General features: G+C 35.9%; 1 protein-coding gene across 3 annotated transcripts in view; it reads left to right on the top strand.

Moving 5' to 3' along the window:
- The first annotated feature begins 5,635 nt into the window (after positions 1–5,635).
- Positions 5,636–23,169, top strand: part of LOC117339083 (protein slit-like) — a 123,773-nt gene continuing 106,239 nt past the window's right edge. For all 3 annotated transcript variants that reach the window (XR_004535058.1, XM_033900463.1, XM_033900462.1), the window contains exons 1-4: positions 5,636–6,367; positions 11,486–11,557; positions 16,906–16,977; positions 21,069–21,140. Coding sequence is in view for 2 of the 3 variants with exons in the window: in XM_033900463.1 (XP_033756354.1) it covers positions 6,171–6,367; positions 11,486–11,557; positions 16,906–16,977; positions 21,069–21,140 (413 nt within the window). In the remaining variant the exon portion in view is untranslated. The remainder of the gene's footprint in view (positions 6,368–11,485; positions 11,558–16,905; positions 16,978–21,068; positions 21,141–23,169) is intronic.

Below are 23,169 nucleotides of genomic sequence, written 5' to 3'. Positions count from 1 at the left end.
CTTTAAATTGATTTCTCATTTTTTATCTTGACAAAGACCCTCTATATATTGTAGGCGGACAGTTTCGACCAAATCTACAATGTATAAGAAATATAATACTGGACAAAACTGAATGACCTTCACCTCAGTGGTAATCGTATAGGTCATAGGTCACTGGTTCCGGTCCTGGAACACGGCAGGTCACAAGGTCATCGATACCCTCCCTCTGGTGGTGTTCGGAAATATAGGGGGTACATTGTTTGGATTACACACATTCTTCTTTGTCTCAGGGACGATTTGTAATCTAGGTGTAGTTAAAGGAACACGTTTTACAAGTTATCAAAATTAATTTTATCTCAGTCATCATGAGAAGAATGTTTTAAGTGGAAAATCTGTACATTTCAGACGTTTACCTGCCAGTTAATTACACGGTACAGAAAAGTGTGAAATATGACGGAATAAGTGTTATCCAACTTTGTGGTAAAAGTTAGCAACCGAAATATCCAGAAAGAAACCGCAATCTTAGAAATTAGCATGGACGTCGAAGTAAACAACAGTTTTGACGTCACGTGGTCGTTATCATATAAGCTACATGGAAGTGAATGCTATGCACCCTTGGAGAATGTGTACGCATTTTTTTCATCGGGAACATAATTTTATGGCATTCTCTGTAAACAACAAAATACTGCAAGGTAGGTCCTCGTTTCCGAAGGTTCGAATTTCCGATTGCCCAATCTCTACGAAGAGTTGTCGTTCCTTAATCACACATAAAGTGACAGGAGTTACGACTCTGGACCCTATACAGTTACATTTCCCTTGTGTTCCTTTAACCGTCTGCTACGTTTAACTTATATATTTGTATCAAATGTGATTTTAATCTCATCGTATTTCCAATAATGGCATTATAATGTCTGATAAACTCAACGATCAAAGATTTACAATAAAGATACATCCTAAATTGCCTCTGAGCGATTGTTATGTAATACATGCAGATCTTAGGGGTGGGAAAGTAGGGGGAATCAAAATACAAAATGAGGGTGGACATTATTGTAAAATTGCAACTAATATAATTTATTTCGTTTATTTTCGTTCTGCAATGATTTGATACGATAAAGATCAGTAATTGTACAAAATCGACTTGTTATTAAATACCCATATATTTCTGCTACATTAGACTTTATTGAGCGTCCCCTTTTCTTAACTTAACCTGCCTCTCCCCCTCCCCACGGGTTGGATGGACTCCTCCTGTACATTGATCTGTTGTCTGTGGGGTAGTTTCTGTACACGTCATTTATTAATTACGTAGCTAATTGATAAGCACGTTATTAAATTACGATATTTAAAACAATCCTGTGTAACAAACTGTTTACATAATTTATGATTTATAGGTTTATTTATACACATATGTATATCTATGGTACGTAGGACTAACCAGGGCCATTCCGGGGAGGTCTCGGCTGCTGTTAGAGACATAATAAGTCATATTGTACCTGTCTGATCACGTGGACATGGGAACTCATACGTGTATTTTGTCCTTCCCAGAGTGTGTTACGTGTAAACTGTTAGAGACAAGTTCCGTTCTATTTAACGAGTTACTATGATATCACACCAATAAACACATGGATTTGTTACATTTTAAAGAGGCTATGTCTCCGACACAGAGTAATTATGATCGATTGAAAGTAAGAGTATATTTTTATACATAACTAAAATAACATACATTAAGATATTACCACCCTCAAAAGGTCTGAGGTTCTCTTACATCTTTTAAATTTAAAGTAAATAAATAATTAACTGTTTTAAGAAGAAATTCTATCGTGATCCGCGTCATCATTTGTTACGTAACTTTTGGCTGATTAGCAATCATCGACGCTGTTATATAGAGGATATCTAACAGTGTCTTCAGTAATACCAAATATATTTCACGAGTGGGGCTAATATTTTGATATTTTTCACGAGTGCGCATCACCAGTGAAAAATATCAAAATATTAGCCAAACGAGTGAAATATATTTGGTATTACTGAAGACACTGTTAGATATTCTGTTTATTACATTTTTTATCAACGAAAAACCTACCCCGTATGCTAACTAGGCCTACAGCAAAAGTTTGCATACAAAAAAAGTAGTTCTCCCTGTCCAGGTGCTGACATATATGTCGGGCTTTCTGATTGGTCAATTATTTTGGTATTTTCTAATCATTAATTTGATTGGTCAAATCAGCAAAAGTGATCATATTTTCACTTTTATAGAATGAATAATTTTTGATATTTCACTGGTAAAAATGTAATAAATGTTCTTTTCTGTTGTTAGTGTTAATTAGATATATTTTCATACCGTGTCATTTTATACATTTTTTTATGCAGACATATATAACAGTAAAAAAAACAACGCGGATTTAAATTCGAATCCAAGTCAGTGAAAAAATGCAAGTATCAATCTGACTTAGATTTCTGCTAGTTGTTGTACCAATAAATAAGTTTATTTGAATCTCGTAACATCTTTCTTCATCTCCGACCAAAATCTGTCAAATCTGTCTTGTTCCTGCAGTTTCCAAAAGCTAACGCGAAAATTTGGAGGTGACTTAATTGTTTCATATTTTAAAAGTGGGTTTTTATACGGGCTTAGAATAGAATATAAGTCCGTGTGATTTTCCGTTAATACTGTATGACGCGGTCTGAATTTACCTATCAAAAGTATAATCTCTTACAAAGATAATTTTCCGTCTTATCACGGATTTAGATTAAAATCTCATTTATTCAGGTATAACACGGATTAAACATATCTGTAATACGATACCTGAACTCGGAAATACACAAAAAAATACTTAACTTTGTGATTATTGTTTTTAATTCTTAATTGAATCAATAGAATAACAATAGATTTAAACTGAAAGTACAAATTACATCACATAGATGAACAGGTGAGCTTGGTATGCCATCTTATAAAGTGTTGTTTGATGAAGGAGAGTAACTCTGGTATACAAAGATTCGTTTAGGCGTGGACAGGTGTGAAATCCGCCCTTTCGTGATAAATAACTTATTGATTACCCTGTCTGCGGTGGTCAGTCTTGGTGGTCAGTCTCGTCCGTAATTGGCGATTGAATGACCGTCGCGACCGTTATTTGTTCTGCCATTAGCAGTGAGTCGAGGTGACGTAACCCGTTGTGATGTCTACGTAACGCAGCAGGTAAATCATATACCTGGAATTATCAGCATTGTGATATTGTTCTGACTGTAGGTACAGGTATCACCTTTGTAGTTTCGTCTGTCACTCACGCATGACCTAGCGTGGAAATCGATCAATCCATAAATGATCTGTACACAAATTCACCATGCGTTATTACTTTTACTAAAATTACATTTCATTATTTTGTTGTCGTCCTGTCACACCACGACTTACATGTTAGGTTAGTGTCAAACCCCATGTCGCGTGATGTGCAGTTATAACATTGGTGTTTTATGTATAGGTATACCATCATTATATACAAATTAGGATCGTCCATAAAGCACAAAAGATGCACAATTGCATGCTGACAATACTTCAATCTAAATTAAAATATACGTACGCCCGGCTAAAATTTATAGAAGATTTGCAATAAATGTAGATGAAAACAGCAAAACATTCTACCCAGACAAATATGACACATTTATCCATCTCCGACACACAATACCCAAATCTCCTCCACAAGACGAAGGAGGTACAGTATAATATGTATCTATGTCGGACGTGATACTCGCTACACGCTCCCTATAGGTCGTTACTACATGTTTAACTCCAGGAGTGAAATTGACGACTGTGTGTAGCAAAAATAAAGGTGTTTCCTTTGATGTTGCCGATTACAGGTGTAAAATCCTTCCCCGTAACGGTGAGTTATTAAAGGCCGAGAGAGTTAGGCTATTCTGCTGTCAATCACTTCCTTCTATTATATTGAATTTTGAACATAATCTGGATAACGAGAGGGAAAAGTGGTAATGTAGCATTAACTATCAAAAACTGACAAACCAAGTGCAAATTTATGTATGGGCCAATGCTTACCATATTTAATAAAATTACCTCAGATATGCTATTCGTTTCATGTTGTATTTTATTTGTGAAATCAGTTCTTCATCCGTGGATGAAAAGTTAAGAGGTGAATCTGGAAGCTGCAGGTTGTGAAGACTTCCATATTTAATGGACAAATGAAAAATCGATGTAATCTCATATTTTTTATAATTGTACACGACTGAAAATGGTGATTTTAAGTAAAGAGAGGATTAAGATGACCTAATCTGAATAATATAATCTACTAATTACTCAATCAGCGACGTTCACTGGGCCCAGTTGTTCAAAAGGTAATTAGGCTAATCACATTTTAACAACATTTTTCAAATCCTGATATAAAAATTTCTGGTAGAACTTGCTTGACAAAACTTTATGAAATTCTGTAATTCTTAGTTCTCTTCCAACTGGCATAATTTCAAGACAATATACTCACAGGTTTTGCAAGAAATGAGAAATGATTTTTTTACTAATCAAGTGATTAAGCTAATCACCTATTGAACAACTGGACCCAGATATTTATATACCCAACTGTCCGTTAACGAGTCCGATAATTTCAGCTAATATAACAGGAGTTGTGTCTTGATTACCTGGAGTAAAATCGTCCTGTCATCTGTAAACCGACTCTGGGTATACGAGTGACTCGTGTCATTCCCAGGCCGTACCCGACAGACGTCGGGAGTGTGTGTGGGTCCAGGTACAGTTAGTATATATACTTACCAATCCAGCTAACTGATAACCTCACATACCTGTATACAGTTGTCCTAAATATGACGAGATGTAGTACACAACACTTTTTAATTAAGCTTCCAGGACAGACATAACATAAGATAAGACCAAGCTTTGAGATTGCTGGTCGAGTTTCCCACGACATGTATTTAGATCTCCCGAAATATATGGACGTTTGGAATTAAATATGCTAATTGTTTGATAATTATAAGTGTCGAGGTAAAAGTCTAAAGAGATAAGCGACGAAAACAAACATTTTATTGTATATGTTTTCCGTCAGACAAGTATCGAGCTAATTATCTATAATATGTACAATCTAATGTACATTGATAATGTTACGAGAATGCGAGACACTTTTCTCTAATTGTTGATAGGTAAGATTATATCAAATGTAAGGATGCTTCTGGTATTACAAACGGAATGTTTATAATTAAAGCATGCAGTTGAATTTTGACATCTTGAGACTTAAATAACACACTATTTAATTACGGTACAGATATTTTAATTGCCACTTGCGTAACTTAATTAAAACGCACAGTAAACATTATTTTTTGGTGAAAGGATAATAAAAGGTAGCTTTCGATAGTGACGTGAAGCTATGTATAATGTGTTTTGAGTATTTTACTTAATTCAAACAAGTGTGGACGGTTTTTTTTTCGAACATTTTGTAAATCATTTATAAAACATGTTTTCCTAAACTGAAATTTGTAAAAAGCGAAATATTTAAAACAATTTGAAATATTGATTTTAAACAAAGATCCAAACAATTTCGTAAAGTAACGAATTTTTTTTAATTAAGTGTATAACCGTTTGCTCCGAGTGAATAGGTTTGACAGTCCCGCGTTCCGACGAGCGTACGGACGAGACCGGATTGGCTCAGAGTTTAGTGTGTACAAACTTAGTTATCTCCCCCACATGGCAATGGACCGTACCAAGCTCGGCGTGTGTAGTATATGGTCAGGCTAACGGTATGGACTGTACGGAACAACAACAAATGGATTTACCTAGGTTGTGAGGGGAAAATTCAACAAAAAAAAGTTGGAAATACACCGATTGTAACATCGTGGTGCATCCATAAGGTTTTCGGATTATTCGTGTGCTATATATACCTGTACAGCAGTCTAGCGGATTGTAGCTTTTCGTCGAGTGCCTCGGGGATTTATATATCTCTGTCTTAGCGTTAAAGGGGTAGTAATGTGATTGTGAGTGTTATTGATAAACCCCGTTTATAGTGTATCACTGTATCGGTACCTCGACACTCACACAGCAAGGATTGGTATCCACTCTCGGTGGAAAACTTACGATGTAGTGCAATCATCATATCGACATGGATTAATATTTTAAAATTAATACTAGATATTTTTTGTGATATATTTTTTTTTCAAAAAAATAAATAAATAAATAAATTTGTAAAAAAGGCAAGATGAAACCCAAAGGATATTTAAAATTCAACATGGATTTTTCGTTTTGGATTTACTGTGTTTGTATACTTATAAGTTGTATAGAATGTGTGTATGGAGGTTGTCCCGAGAAATGTGTCTGTGAAGGGAAAACTGTTAATTGTGCATTTAGAGGATTCAACAATGTTCCCCAGGATATGCCGAAACAAACACATAAAATGTAAGTATTTCTCAAAATCCAACAAAAACATCTCTAATTCATCAATAAGATCACTAATTTATTGATTTTCAAAGAACGCAAACTATATATAACGTAAGAAAAATATTACATAAATCTATAACATTCAATGATTTCAAGGAATGTGGTGTGTATTCTGGAACACATGAAGTGTAGTTAAACAAATGTAATTAAAATCTCGTTTGTATATATCAATAAATTGTATATATACAGGCGCTAGATTGGCACGTGCAATATAAACCACTAATGTATTTCTGGCCTTAATCCAGAGAGGCTGTCCCTTTAGAAAATTCAATTTCAAAGTGTAGGTAAAAAATTCAAATGTCCCAATTAAATTTTACATGTTAAGGCGAGAATAGAGTGTCGAGAGACCCCAATACACCAGGGCGGATTGTGGAGTGTTTTTTACATCGTATATATCTCGTGTTAACGACTCGAGATATAGCTCTTTGCCCCTATTTGTGTATTCCTAGACAATACTAGCTTTACAGCGAGACGTCTTTTGTGGCGTTTTTACATATTTGATGTCTCTAGACCAGTTTCCTTTCCGTTAAGTACACATTCCAGTGTTTTTGTCAAGTGTCGTCTTGACACAAAAATGTATTCCACAAAGTCCCGTCTTTCTGTCAAAGAAACAATAAAAGGCAACACTTTCCACAAAAATAAATTTATTTACATCTGGAACCAAACAAATGATAGGGGTATCGTGTATTTTCTCTCAAAAGCAAACCAATTTATCAACAAATGATATAGCACAGAGCCTCTGAACTGATGCCGTATAGATTCTTTCACAGAAATTAAAATAGCATTGTATACATTCTGTATATACAATGTAACGCCATGCATAAAGTATCCAAAAATAATTTAAAGCCAGTAAATGAAAATTCAAGTCTTGGCAGACTATTTAAGATAATTTTCAAAAACCTATCAAATATTTAGTGATGTTTGATAACATCAAATATTTCAAAACGATTTAAACAGTTGAATCTAATTTGACCAAGTATATGTTATATATATTATTTACATCTGTCCGACTTTCCTTTACGTCTGACAGACAGTAGTATTTCGTGCCATTACATTAGAGTACACTAATGGAATTGCTAATGAGAATTCAGATTCATTTCTAATTAATGTTGGCCCTTTACATAAATTTGAAGAAGAATGACAGAAGAACTCAGCCCATTCATTTTTTAAGTTGTCGCCAAATGTTAAAACCTAGATATATCCCTGGCAGGTTTATGATATTTTTGTTACGTAACCTGATTGCACCATTAAATAATCCAAAACCTGTGTGTTGACAGACGTTATAAACTGTTGATTTACAATATGGCCTCAAGACGTTACAGAAATGACATGACAATATTTTTAAAACGAGTTTTATACCCCCTGGGACATCACAAAATATCGACCGGTTATTGAAATATCACCAGCAATTTAATCTTATCTAACCATCGTCATTACGGTATCCTAGGGGATTAGGGACCGTATCGTATTCCTGGTATCATTACAAATATATCTTATTTGTAAATAATAGTTCTGGTACTCGCTGGCTATCTCGGCATTCCAATGCGATATTTAAAAGAATATTGGTTAGTTCAGCACGTTACCTATCTATCACCGTCTGACACTAGATCTCAATAGATATATCATCGATTTCATTTCGGTTGTCATAAAATTGTTTTCTAATCCGCTAAAGTACAATTTCTGATTCATAAAAACAGTTATTATTAATCACGAGAATCCCTTCTGTTTGTATCCCTTTATTGCCTGAAATGGACACCCTCATTCATCTCCTACAGACTTACTATATACCCTCACAGTGTATTTAATACTCCCCAATCAAGTGTCGCCAGTGAATTACACGTATATTTATCTCACCTGTAACACAATAATATACAGGTAAGTCTACACCTACAACATTTATTATCAGTCAATAATTATATATAATTGGTGTTCAACCACTACGAACACCTCTAAGTCTCGTGTGTTATACACTGGGTATTTACTAGATTTATAATCGTTATACAACAGACATTCCAATCTAATGTCTTTTAGATCCGATTAATTTCATGTCAATTTTTTACTAAGTACTTTAATAATAGGAACAATGAAACAATAAGTTCACAAAGTATGCAAAATAGCCATTGTTATACTTACTCCAAAATTTAACCGTACATATAATTATAATCTACATCTTACTCGTGTCGGTAACTTTTCGGACTCTATTGTACCTTACGAATTCAAAGTGTATGTGAAGGATACTGATGAGTGGGAAGACTCAAAGTTAATAAAGAACTTGAACTTGTTGCTACATATCTTTATTAAATCGATAAAAATATATAGACAATGCACGTGCAAATCCCGAAGTTATGTTTTACAGTTAAAGTCAAAAGCTCGCTTGTCTTGTTGGGAAAGGCATGGTGTGGCAGGGAGGAGGTCGTACTGGTGTTTACAAGTAGTATTACGTTAATACCCGCAAGATGTATGTCACAGAAATCCTACGTCACCGATAATTAACATAGCTTTTAAGAAGAACGCAGCACGTGCGACGTTTCAGGGCAGATAAGATGTGAGAGAAAGCGAGACACAAAGAGTGTGTTATCATCAGTCCCCATGACATATCACTCACCCGTACAGAGTTTGTCAAATCTCGGGTTTTAATCCAAAACTACAACCAGCATGTACGGTACAAAATAAATGGTGGTCGCCTTTACTTACACGTCACAGCGTGCACATCAAGCAAAACTTTCTCAAAAACATTCTTAATCTAAAACGAGCAGAGTGAATGTCAGTTTTGTTTGAAAGTAGAAAAAATAAACAGGCGTGAAAATGTGTACCGAGTACCATAGGGGTTTGACACGAATTTCCAACCCACAGTTAATACCGTATAATTATGTATTATAGATACTGAAATTTTAAATATAATGTCTGAACCGTGCCAAGTCCCTGTGTCGAGTTGTACATCTTAGAGATTCACGATCCTAGATATCTGTACATGTGTCTGTATACTATCCATGTATTGCGTGTTAATATGGACGTGTTCTGAATAAAATTAAGTTTAGCAATAGAAAGACGGGTGGCGTTCATTGGCCAACACGTTTGAAAGAAAGTTGGAATGAAAAGTATGAACGCAAGAAAGTCTTGGACATAAGGCCCATGTTTTTCTCGCCCCTCGTGTACGCTTCGCCACCGGTACAGTCAATATCATCCAGACCTCAGAAAATCCTCCCTACTCGAGATAAGCTTTGCATGGACATCTCATCTCACAAAACTGTAAACAAAATACTTTTACAGACAAACTCGGTAGTGTAAAACGCATGTGTGCACGTGTTTGCTGACTTCTCCGCGCGCCAAGGCGACAGGAGTTGGCCATCATTTTGACTTCACGTATAGTCTAAAAATTAATATAGATAAAAGTATGGGGCGCTGTTGATAAAGCTCAAGTGGTCTTACTGTAGGTTTTGATAAATGCACGCGCTAAATAAAATCACGTGGCCCCAATAAATAATTTGTTTGGAGTAGGTCTCAAAAATTAATATAGATGTATGCGCGTCCATAGCTCCAATAATTGGTGATCGCCCCGATAACGCGGAAGCTCTATATTTTCGCGTTTCACGTGACGTGCTCGCGATACGACGGGCTCTCTAATATATTGTAGGATTAACATTGAGTTAGAGATAATTGATAAAACTAAGGCATATCTACCATAAACTACACAGATACCTGTAGCAGAGCGCTCTCTGTATTTTGAATTATTTGCGCGCTCTCATGCACGTGAGAAACATAAAACAGGAGTTACGACTCGGGGTAGGTCTGCATGTATACATGTACTGACACTCGACAGACCTACACACACTAATTGCTGATTTGCCCGTAGACATATTAACTACATTTGATGTGCCTGCTCCTACTTCACTCAGACAAAAGGGACTTTTGTAGCCAGAAAGAGAAGTGAACGTCATTTATACATGTACCAAAACAAAAAAAGATTATAAATAGTATATCTAAATCTTATATTAAGGATTGGAATAATAATTGAGAACTTGTGTGTACGAATTTCATTTACCTAATACATGGCTATACGTGCTAGAGACATATTATGACTTGCTTATCTTGATAACTATAAACAAAAAATTTCATATCCGATAATTCTGGTAAAAAAAGGGAAATATGTAATATCTATTAATATAAAATAGAGCGATATTTAACTGATATTTAAAGAACTATAAGGACTATAAGTAAAATATCGGTTGTACATTTACTGCCTTGCTATACGTCACTACTTTGCTGTGTTTAGTTTAGTTTAAACATATTTTATTTGAAAATATTCAAAAGGAATTGGACACGTCATTTTCCATAAACATGTATACAATAGTATTTACAAATGGCAGCATTTGTGATATAATATAAAGATATAAATATAATATACATAAGAAAACAACATCAATATATAAGGTGTCAATACACAATTTCGTGTTCCACACCAGTACCAACAATTTACATTAAATCTATTGATATCTTTTAAGCAAATAAGTACAATGAACATGACTTCGTTATTAAAGTGAATATCATGCACAAAATACACTGTAACAAGTCAAATATTGGTATATTACTAAAGTTAGTAGTATATGATGATCACATGCAGTGTCTCGCTACCTTGTGTCCCACTACCTTGTGTCCCACTGTCTTGTGTCCCGCTACTTTGCCGTGTCGCACTGCTTTGTTTCCCACACTACCTGGTGTTCCACTGCTTTGTTGTGTTACACTACCTTGCTGTATCCCATTTCCTTGTGTCCCACTACCTTGTGTCTCACACTACCTTGCTATGTCCCATTGTCCCACTACTCTGTTGTGTTCTATGCTTTGTGTCCCACACTACCTTTTGTCCCACTGTCTTGTGTCCCACACTACCTTTTGTCCCACTGCCCTGTGTCCCATACTACCTTTTGTCCCACTGCCTTGTGTCCCACTACTTTGTTGTGTCCCACTACATTGTGTCCCACTGTTGTGTGGTAGTACGAGGTCAGGATGACAGCTTTGTATGGTTTGATATCTATATGGATGCATATCTATTTTATTTTTTCACTTTTATCATTTCAGAGATTTACAAGGCAACAATATTACAATTATAAGAAGAAGGGACTTTGAAGGATATCGTCAACTTCGAAATCTGTAAGTAAAGAAAGGCTAACTAATACATAATAGAATAATAGATAAATATTTACCCTATATTTCAATGCCACGCAGGTACAATGTATCTGGTTTAGAAATAAATCAGTATCGTATATGTCATTTGCATTTGTTAAAAATAGACATGGGATCGAATGATTTAGTATATTTCATATATCTACTCTGGTATAATTCATAGATCTACTTTGGTATAATTCATAGATCTACTCTGGTTTAATTCATAGATATCTGTATTGTATCTAATATCACAATGTTTTGACATGAGGTGGATACTTTAGTTTACCAACCTCAGATTTATCTATAAATAGACAAAGTCAAAGAAGTGTATGGAAAACAAAAACAATAACATATCTGTTTATCGATACACACGATATCGTTATACAATATATAGTTCTTTGATGTGTTAATCCCTTAGTCTTCTTCGCGAGGGACGACATGGGAGGGGGAGAGATTATACAAACCTCCCAGCTACGTATAGACGTGTAGCGAGGGACACGCTAAGTAGATTTCACGGTGTTTAAACGTAGTAGTTAACTGATGTAAAAACAGATGTCCCCCATCAGCCCCGAGTAAGTGTTCTGCATACCAAAGGAGAGAAGACTACTGTATTCTGCATACCCTTGGATCGAGGTTCTCATGTGAACGAGATACCTTACCAGACCTCTGTCTGTTCCTGTATGTGCCGAGAGTGTCGTCTGGAGTTGTAAACGTCGTCGTTATTGTCGTTAGGGCGATGATAACGCCTATCGGGAATGCACGTGTGGTATAGGTTGGGCTCGTTTTTCTTGTTTTTGTTAGTGTTTCAATGTCTGTGAAGAACTGATTTAGATTCAATGTGGACAAAAGGTGAAACACAAAAAGACAATGAAATGTATGGTCGTATTACTTTTTATTAGGTTCTACAAGAGTATTTACCATCGAAAAATGTTTTGACACCGTAGGGCAGTGGGTAACGATTATACAGCACGTGCATTGTAGGCACGGCATCACACGCCACCTGGTGGTCTACGACAGTATACGTACTATGGCCAGGTTCTGACATGGATATGAAGACTTCGCCGGTAACAAAACAAATAATAACAGCAAAAGAAAATTGTTTACAGAAAATGCGGCAATCTCCAGCTCCCCTGTTCTTCTCTGGAAACGAACACAGTACAGTAAAAACAAATTAGATACTCGAAATAGCAGTATAAGCGCCCAATAATCCCAGAGTACATACAGTTAGTGTTTCCAATGGCCATCTCGCCATTTTTCTTGTTCAAACAAAACACCCTCAACAAAATCCCCTCTATTTAGTATCCGTGGGTTATCGTTAGCAATATCCGTGCTTATTTGACGGTTATAAGTATTTGGCAAACTTTGCATACAATTTAAATCTGTAATATACCATAGAAATATTTCAATTTCTCTCGAGTTCTTCTCACGTGAACAAAGACTGGGGCTATCATAAACACGGGAATGCGTAGTCGAAGGCTTAAGTGCCCGATAAATATAATCCTTTCTGCAAATATCAGACAATTTTGCACCCGTTCGTAATACGTTCCTCTATTGTTTCCGTCCGCGCGTAACTTTCAAACATGAGAAACAATCAGCGAGGTTTAGGCACTATCGGGTAGGGCAATATGACTGTTTGATGCTAAGGTATTTGTCAACTCACACACTGTACAAAGTTAATCAAAAATAAAACGATGTAGATTTTTTGCCCAAAAAACGTTTTTTGTCCAACCTCATTGGAAGTGATATTTACAAAAATAATGTCACTATACCATGATAATGTGGGAGACGTGACTTAACAACAATATTCAATTTCCAGAAATGCTTGTTAAAACTAACAATGCATTCATTAAAATGTTGGCACCCATGTGATATGTTGACCCTCTGTCTTAGACTCCGGAGATCGATACTCATACAGAACCAATATTGATGACGTAATAAATCATTACCGAAACACGGTTGTTTACTTATAGTGAGTTTGTGTGAATATACCCCAACAAAGACAATATTCTGGGCCGGTGTGAAAACCTCTTCATCATAAATAAATATCGCAATAGGTTAGATAAGCCAGGAAATTGCTGTCAATGAAGTCACTCGTATTAATTCGCGTCTTGCGTTATGTAGCCCGAGTTTCCTCGATCTCCAAACACCATTCGTTAGACGTTTTGCCCATACTGGACATAATCTTTTTGCCTTCTCGAAAAAATCGTCAATTTATAGAAAATAGATTACATACTATATATATATATATTAGGAGAGGACAGCTTTCCCATCGCTTTCTAAATTGAAATATTGTTTTTTTCTGGGCGTGTTCCGTAAAGCCAGTCCTACATTTCTGCTTCATGATTAAGCGATTTTCAATATGTAAGCACTTTCTTTCATAGACAGTTGGCACCACTATCGGCTTTGATCAAAAATAATAACAAATATTCTTTATACTATTAAGATATTCTGTACTATTTTTTAATATTTTGCAACCGCACCCAGGTCAACTTTTAACTTTTTGGAAATCTCATCAGTAAAGTTCCTGACTTTAATCTGGTAAGATAAATAGAAGTTTAGCAAATTGTTTATAAATTGCGACTTTTAACCCCTATCAGGAATTAAATACCAGTATTAAAAACTTCGATTAAATCAATACCATTATAAGTCAGAATTGAAGTTGGCTTTATAACAATTTCTTTTATGTTGGTTTTCTCCATTTAGAAACTAAAAGTGGACCGAAAACTTGAATTTCTAACCTTACACCATCTGATACATATAGGTGTGATTAATGCCCAATATCAATCGGTTATCCGAGATTTAGGCTTACCTTTTAACCTATCCCCAGAGACTTGCCTAATCTTGGTCTGGATTTACGATTTTGGTGCCGTTATTATGAAATTCAAGCTAGAGTATCACTAAATGGGCGGAAAATACGTAACTCTGTAATGCAAACTGGAGAGAAACGCGATGTTAGAACTAAGAGTTCACGTCGTGTAATCTGATCTGCGTGAAAATGGACAATTGTAGAGTGTCGTACACTTATCTCAATGAGTAACCGATACGAGAGGAAAATAATGTCAAATGCTTTGTACAGATACTTCGGTACATCATATTAACGTCAAACTTAATTATAAATCACATTGTATCTGAAGTTTTTGAATGGAAATTCTTTCATATCTCCCTCCTCCTCCGTTTGTACACTTCAACAGTGGAGGTACTCTAACTAGTGGTATACGGGCGGTACGGGTGGTGCATAAGGGAGTCTGTAGGACCCAGACAAATAATGGACACTAAGTTTCTATCTAGTGATACCAAGTCCAAGTAGATGGTATCTACGCATGCCCGCAGGTATGTGACTTTTACCTGACTTGTGGCAGCTACCATCGTAAACCGATATGTCTAGAACAGTTAATTCATAAAATATTTACTCATGCGGAAGAAAAATAACAACTCGGATCAAGATTTGTGGAGCCATTAGATTAGAAAAAGTGTATACGTGAACTACTCGATTACGTGATTTGAAAATAATCTAAAAAGGAACAGCAGATTTGAAATCGTTTGTGTCGGAGGACGAAGAATTTTAAAGACTTTTCTGTTAATGCGCTCGTCGTTGACTAACAGATAACAATACGTGGAATTACATATATTAATTAACATCTGATTAAGAAACCTAAAGGAGGGAGCTTAACCCAAATCACTGCATCGCTTCCGATAACAGTAGGTCGTGGGCTTATCTGCGGTCATATTACTACATGTCGTGTGTTTCTGTCCAACACGGAGGGCTAAAAATTGTACCTGCTGTCCCCATATTGCATGATCGAAAGAGGCCACTGAAGGATCTTATCTTTTCTCCTCTTTCTTAACTTTCTTCTTCCATATGTCTCCATTGACAATGCATCACTTTGGCCTTTAGTTGAGCGTTCGCCGCTGTGAGGAAGGCTTTGGTTTCTGTCCCCTGGCCGAGACATACCAGAGTCTCTTAAAATGGTAGTTGCTACTTTTGCTAAGCGCTCCGTCCAGTGGTAGTATAATATGACTGGATGAGATGCCCTATTGGGTGTCTTCGACAGTATGCTTCAGTGAGGTAGCACTATAAAATCGGCTATCAAATACAAACAAACCACAACCTCCCAAAACACGTCCTTAAATGACCTTAGCTGTTGATAGAACGTTAAACAATACCAAACCAAATCCATGTCTGAATAGCGACTCCCGCCCAGTCAACAGTGTGTCATTGTAGATAAATCTGATGACGTAATTTGCGGAGTGAAGAGGATACCAGATCATCTAGCTTTTAATTTAAAAACCCGGACTGAAACTTAAACAAAACAAAACGAACTTCCGGAAAAGTGATAAAGATCGAGTCGATGAATGTATGTTTTCTGTATCAACGATTTCCTTTCAACTTTGCGTGAAGTTCGAATCGTTAAACCAGGAATCTGGTTAAAGCGTTAATTCCCATCCAGGTGCAAAACCACTACGCCATTTCTAAGCTCAAAGGATTCACAGATTCGTTTTACAACCAACTTTTTGATTTCGTGAAATTTGAAACGACGTGCGTAACCATATTAGTGTTTTATCTGTTCTCGACTCTGCTTGACGGGGAAATCTTTTTAAAAATCTAATCAATCTCTTTAAAGTACTCTACTGTAGGTTCTCGTCTTTAAAAACTCGACAAGCTTGTCTTTTAAAATACCACTGTATTGTTATACATTTTCGTTTTGTGTTTGAAATTTTATTTATGAAAAAGCTTACTATGTGAACTTTCAATGTTGTTTTTGCTTTGTTTAAAAAAATGTTGTTTTATTAAAAAAAAGTGTGATATATAAACGTACCTTATTCCATTTATACTTCAATTAAAACAAATAAATTCTCAATAAATATCATCAAGCTGACTGATCTGCGCAACGTTAGAACGTGTTGAATAGAGTTCATTAGAAATTAGACACGTGTTAAAAACATCTTTAATCGTCATGAAGGGTTTCGTATAAAAGGGTTGACCCGCCACCCAGCGCGAATATTACCTTGTAATCAGTGACATTCCGAGTGGATCAGATTACCTTCGGATTGTCTCTGGTATTACCTTAATACTTAATCGATTGTTAAGTTGTCTTTTGTTCGATTGATTTCTTTTCGGTGTTAAAAAGTTTTGTTTGAAGGACAGTGGTTCCTTTTGTGGTTACTTTACACCGCAAGCATAAGTTTTTAATTAGTATACCATTAAGTTTAATATTACCATCAAGTGAAATATTCCCTTCAGAAAAAAACAATAGACTTCATCAGATTAAAACATGCATTATATCGATATTTTCAAGCTTGAATGTACATTTTGTATTTTGTTTTTATTTCAGATTATTGTTGGAAAATCAAATACACACAATAGAGAGGGGGTCGTTCGAGGACCTTACAGAAATGGAGCGATTGTAAGTATAGACAGAAATCACTTTAAGGTCTACTGAACCAAAAAAAAATCAGAAATGCCTTGTTGTAGATTTTAACTGCACCCCAAGTGTTCCACTTTTATAGTGCGCACGTCTAACTCTACACTTCGCAGCTACATACGCCCTACTGACTCTACAGCTAAGACGTGCGATAAAATATTGCTTTAATCCAACAGATTAAATTTATTGAACATGTTAATGGAATATATTATTAGATTAAGAAATAAAATGAGGGGATTTCAGTTATACAGACACGCATCTAAAGCGCTTTATGATCGTAAACATACAATAATGTTATTTCTGATCTAGCGTTAGAGGAGTCCTATTTTGTGACATTTCATGATATTTTAAGTTGCTGCCTTGTTCAAAAACAGTACAGATCAATGGACATATATCATTTATCATGTCATCTCTACCTGATAGTGTTAAGATACCACATTTGGGTAAACGCCGCCCCATGTCGGTGAATAGCGTGTGACGCGAGGGGTTGACGAAAGACTATGACGTAACATCATATCAACATGTCGGCCCTATCGATAACCTAAATCTTGCTCAAATATAAATCACGTCCGTTAACATTGGCTATGATCGGCCCCTATTGTAGGTCCGACAAAACAGTTTGTGCTCCATTATCACCAGCCTTGGGCGTTAATAAAAACGCCGATAATTGAATCGAACCTGTATCCGGTGCCATACAGTCCAAACATTACGTTTATGTTTGCATTGCCGGAGACCAATATCTTAAATTGATTTCTCAAACTTCCTTGTTACGATGTTAAACACATTGCTCCATTTGTATCAACAGGTTAGGTAACTCTATGGTACATTGTTGTAGAAATATGCCCCGAGTCATTGGCCTCACGACCTTGTCAACATATTTGTTGAAGCTATGTCTTGTCCGCCGCAGACCTGTCCAGCTGGTATATAATGAAAGGGAAACATTGTATAGTTTTGATCAGTGATTAACGTCGGTACTTTGTCTTTATCAATTCTTTATACAATGAACTTGGGACATTTATATATATGTAACTCTTGTATACTTTGTTTATATAGTATATAAACGGACTGTTGTTCCGGTTTGGAGACGGTTGTGACCGGTTCCGTAACTTAGAAAGTACAATCTCATTTGACCCAATCCTCCCCTTTTCGAAATGTTTATTTATTAACATACATGGGTGGACTATTATCTGTCCATCTCGGTAATCAATTGTGCGACAGTAAATCTTGACCACTAGTTGACCCCAGGGGTCAATCTTCCCTTTTGTCCCGGCCGTTCGATTTCAATGATACTGATTTAGGATAGATACAAATCACTGATTTATCTGTAGATCAACAGGCTTAGGCCCCACAGCACAGTCGGCCATTTTCTGGGGTTACGGCATGGGGCATTTTATCCTAGACTCGCGGACTCCGGGATAGACAGGGTCGGGAATCTCGGACTCCTTGATACGCACTGGAAATCTCGGACCCCGGGATTTTCACGAGGAATCCTCTCCATCAACAGTCCCATCAACTAGGGACTCAAAATATTCTTCTAGATCATGCACAGATCCATAGAAACGTATACATTAAGTTCTTAAAGAAAAACTTTTGATAATTGTAAACCTGTCTCTTTCGTGAAGATAGGGAATGATGACAATTCATACTCAATTTGAAGACTTTCGCGAGAAAGAAATTGAATTATTTGATATGATAAACTGTGACATGCAGTGTCGCTTCTAAACCTTTCTAATATAGGTCACTGTGAGCGAGTTATGATATAAGCTAGGGGTAATGAAAATTCCTTACATATCACATATTAAGTAACTAATCAGGCAGTTTCATCCAATCACATGTTCTAAATGTCCCGCGATAATTGCTCTGCAGAATTCCATTAGTCTAAACATATCTTATTTGTACTTTAACCGATTCCAGTGATACATTTATTTGAGACTGTAAAATTCTGCCAGGCGTTTTCAACATTATGACATCTTTCTGGGTTTGGTTTGGATCCGCTGCCTCTCGGACCCCGTTTGCTTGTCTGTAACGTATGGTCAAGTATACGCACTAATGGTTTATTCTTGTTCGGACTACAGGTCAGCAGTCATCACACTTATTATTTTATCTAAACTACGTCTGCATTGGCCGGCTGGTAACGGACAAAGTGGACATCCTTTCCGGTTTCTTTATTGTGACCAGCGAGGGTTTCTGTAAACAAACTTTAAAACTTTTTTTTTCTGGTGATTGATTGAAAATAGAAACACTAAAATGCTCGAAGGTCAATCTGCTGATAAAGAAGCGACTGGCCGCCCAGGAACACGTGCTCATGACCGTCGGCTGACCAGTGGTGCGGATAGCTCTGGTTAACGTCAAACGCTTTTATCGTTGCAAAAAAAAAAAGTTTATTTTTCAAAGCATTTTTTAAATAATGAGTTGGAATTCGACGACATAAAGTGTTAGCTATTTATTTACTCATTAATTACATAATTCGTTGAACTCTAACCTTCACTGGCAAGTAGCTCTTTATTGTCTTTCTGTTATTCTTCGTGTCAGACGGAAGAAAGCAGGGACAGGACATCAAACGACAATTGACGGACGTCGGACCACTTGAACTCAATTGGCCAAACATTTTTCGAGACGGCATCCTTTTTTTTAGTTATCTATCATTTACCCATATCAGTTCGCATGCTTCTTTCAGTAGAGGTTATTACCAAGAGTTCGTCTTATCGTTCAAGTGTACACTCGTTGACCTCATCTCGAGACCTGGGGTGAAAACACAACAGATTAAGTGTCGGAGGACTTAATTAAATAAAATCGATATGGGACGTTCACATAATATACTTCATTTATTGACAGGCGACATCTAGCAGTGGGTTGATTAGATGAGGGGATACCACGTGGTTTATCACGAGACAGATAAGGCGGGAAAGTATTATCGTGGACATCTCGATTCTATCGACGTTCGTGACGCTGGTTCTTTTTAATGAGAAAATGAATGATGGGGAAATCAAAGACGAAAAGATTTCTCTGTGTAAAGCGGGAAATCTTTTAACCTGACGATCTACGTTATGATCAGACAGCAGGTGTGTTATAGGAGGAGGAGGAGCAGGCAGATGTGCTACCATAGCTGCACGGCTTTTCTGTTATCAGAAGAGAAAATCCAACGACGAAAACCCTTTTTGTCTGATTTGATAATGATATCTCTGAATGACACTGGTACCATTTAACAGCATCGGAACCGTTTAACTGGTCACAGTAATATCCTGATTATCTCATCCGCTCTATTATGACAATCCGGTAATGGATCCGACTGAAAGACGGAAATACATTTTTGTAACGTTCGTTTTAATGATAAACCATATCTTTCTACAGTAATTCTCTGGATGCACGGAGCTTTGAAGTTGGATAAAATGCGACTTTTTCAGAAAATAAACCAGTCCAACAGAGAATAAAACTGGGTTGATTGTTTTTTTTTAAATCCGGACAAATGTATACGGCAGTTGGTTTTACTAATTCAATTAGTATAAACTTAACCCGGAAGTAAATAACAGCGGGAAATCTGATGAAAACAAACCTGGAAAGTTGACCGTATTTGGTTCCTGTGAACCGTTATGATACTTTAATCGTTGTTTGTCGCTGTGGTATAGTCAGCAGATGCATTTTTCAATCCAATGGACGGTTGTCACTTTTGCACGACCGAAAGTCGTCTGTTGACCACAATGACCTGTACCGTCATGAGACCCAACAACATGTAATATTTGTAGCAACTTGATAGGTTAATTATTTCACCATTTAACACTCAAAATAAAAAAAAAGTTATGGATTGAATAAAATATGTTTTTAATAAAGATCATACACAGACTATCAATCTAAATATAGGCTTGATCACAACAATCTGTTACACTGTAAGTATGGTATGTATTTAATCACGGACATGCTATATAAGATAATTTGATATGCGTTTCGGTGATTTGATGTAGACTAGTTCGTACCTGAGTATGTGCCATCATATTTATATAAGTTTCCAACACATCAGTATTTATACTGTGGTGGTTAAAGTATAGTGATAATAAACTTAATATTTTATTTTACAGGAGACTGGATAGAAACCGACTTGTGGCTGTTCCAGGACATCTGTTTAGCACAATGCCCAACCTACAGAGATTGTAAGTACTCAATTCTATAACTCTATCATAATTATAACCAGAGACCTATATACTAGTATATAGGTCTCTGTTATAACACAAGAACAATTGAAGCCTGCTGAAAACTTGGAAGACATTGTTTTTGTTTTGATAATAAAATGTTGATTTTCTTTTTATGCCCTACAACATTTAAGTGTTTGCAAAGAAAAAAATGAAACACTAGAACAGTAGCCTACAGATAAAAAGTTGTGTGAAATATAGCCTTGCTACAGGCTTCTACATGCCTCTCACTACCAGTCTTAGTGTGAACAGTTGGCTTACAAATCACTTGTGAAATGTTTCATTCACTACACACTATCAATTACTGAATATATACAGGTGTTAGCCCAAATGTTACGTTCACAACACTATCAGCTGCTAATGAATGTTTTCATTCATTAATTTAAATATTTATACACTGCACGTTTCGGCGTTTCATTCACCTTGCGTGCTGATAGCAGTACTGTAGTGTATAGTATATATATGGTTATTGGCAGGTCTGAAGATTAGTCCACAATTCCAGACTATTAATATTATTATGTGTACACAGTCTTATATTGCTAAAGATCTGCAATCTACATCAATGAACTTGGCCAATACATATGATATGTATGGTTACAAGCCTTAGGTTTATATGTGTAACGAGTGGGGAAGACACTTGTACTGCAGTGAGGGGACATGGTGTTGAATGCTGCCACACAATTTTAGAAGTTAGCTGATGTGACATAAAAAATTTAAATGTGTTCTAATAAATTTTCTTGATGAATTGTACTCATCAGCTCCTCAGACAAGGAGAATTAATAATCCCTCCTACATATTTTGGGAAAGTGATTGTTTCAAATTTGTGGTTAGGTTTTTGATAAACATTAGGGATTTTAGATATGATTGGTATTCTCATGCATGATGTTATAGACACATTTGTATGAAAACATATCCTCATATATGAATTGGTAACTTTTTTCTAAATAAATCTCAATTATTGTGAAAATCTTTTATCATTTTGTTTAGAATTTATCCAAAAAGTCAAATACTAAATATTTAATCTACATGACACAGGTTCTTCAGAATGGACTTCACCTGAGAGGAGTGCCATTGTCATCCTTTTTAAATATTTGTTAGTTTGCAACATAGAAAATGTTGTGTTAAAGTTTTCAGTTTTTTGCTTTTATTTTCACCAACAAAAACATTTTGTATAGGTTTTAAAATCATAATGGTTTGATAGATAATATTGTTTTATTTCTTTTCTCTAATCAATTTTTTAAAAGTAATGAAATCTGAAAATAAAAAAATAAAATTGTGAGAAAGCTGACTTGTTTGTAAATGATGGCATCCAGGTGTCCAGATCTGTTTTCAATATTTGTGGTTGACATGAATTGGTTCCCTACAAGCTGTGTACCAAATCCTACATTTGAGATTGAAGTCATGCCTTTTTTGTGTTATCAATAGGGGAACTCTTTTAAACGTGGCAAGCAAACCCTTAAAAGAGTAATTTGAAAATCGTATAGGGCTGATTGTTGTACATATCTCCACAAAAGAAGAGGAAATCCCATCGTATAATATTTGTAGCAGACCGTCACGATTTGAATACTGTACAAGTCCCAATTTCCTTGCTGTTGAATTGATTGTGATATTTTTACGGCTGTGATGGTTGATCTGAAACCGTTATATGCACAACAGAGATCTCAAATATAAAATAAAAAAGTTTCCGGTATCAATCAATTACAACCCTGACTGAGCATGTGACCCTGCTACTTAGTTGTGGTGACTTCAGTCGTGATTGTGTAACTCTGATTGTGTACGTATCTTTTAAAACTTCAGTAAAAGGCTAAATCATGTTTATGCTACTTCAGTGAGCAGAGAATATTTGTATAGATATTGTAGAGACATGCTTTGAGATACTTCTAATATTTGGCCTTAGCTGTTGATAGAATATTAAACAAAACCAAACCGTATACTGAGTATTAAAGAAGAATATTGTTAAAATAAATTACAACAAATTTTAGATGCTGAT

Source organism: Pecten maximus, chromosome 12 (genome assembly GCF_902652985.1).
Source record: "Pecten maximus chromosome 12, xPecMax1.1, whole genome shotgun sequence".
Classification (NCBI taxonomy): Eukaryota; Metazoa; Mollusca; class Bivalvia; order Pectinida; family Pectinidae; genus Pecten; species Pecten maximus.
The sequence above is the reverse complement of the archived record's forward strand: the minus strand, read 5'-3'. Positions and strand labels throughout refer to the sequence as shown.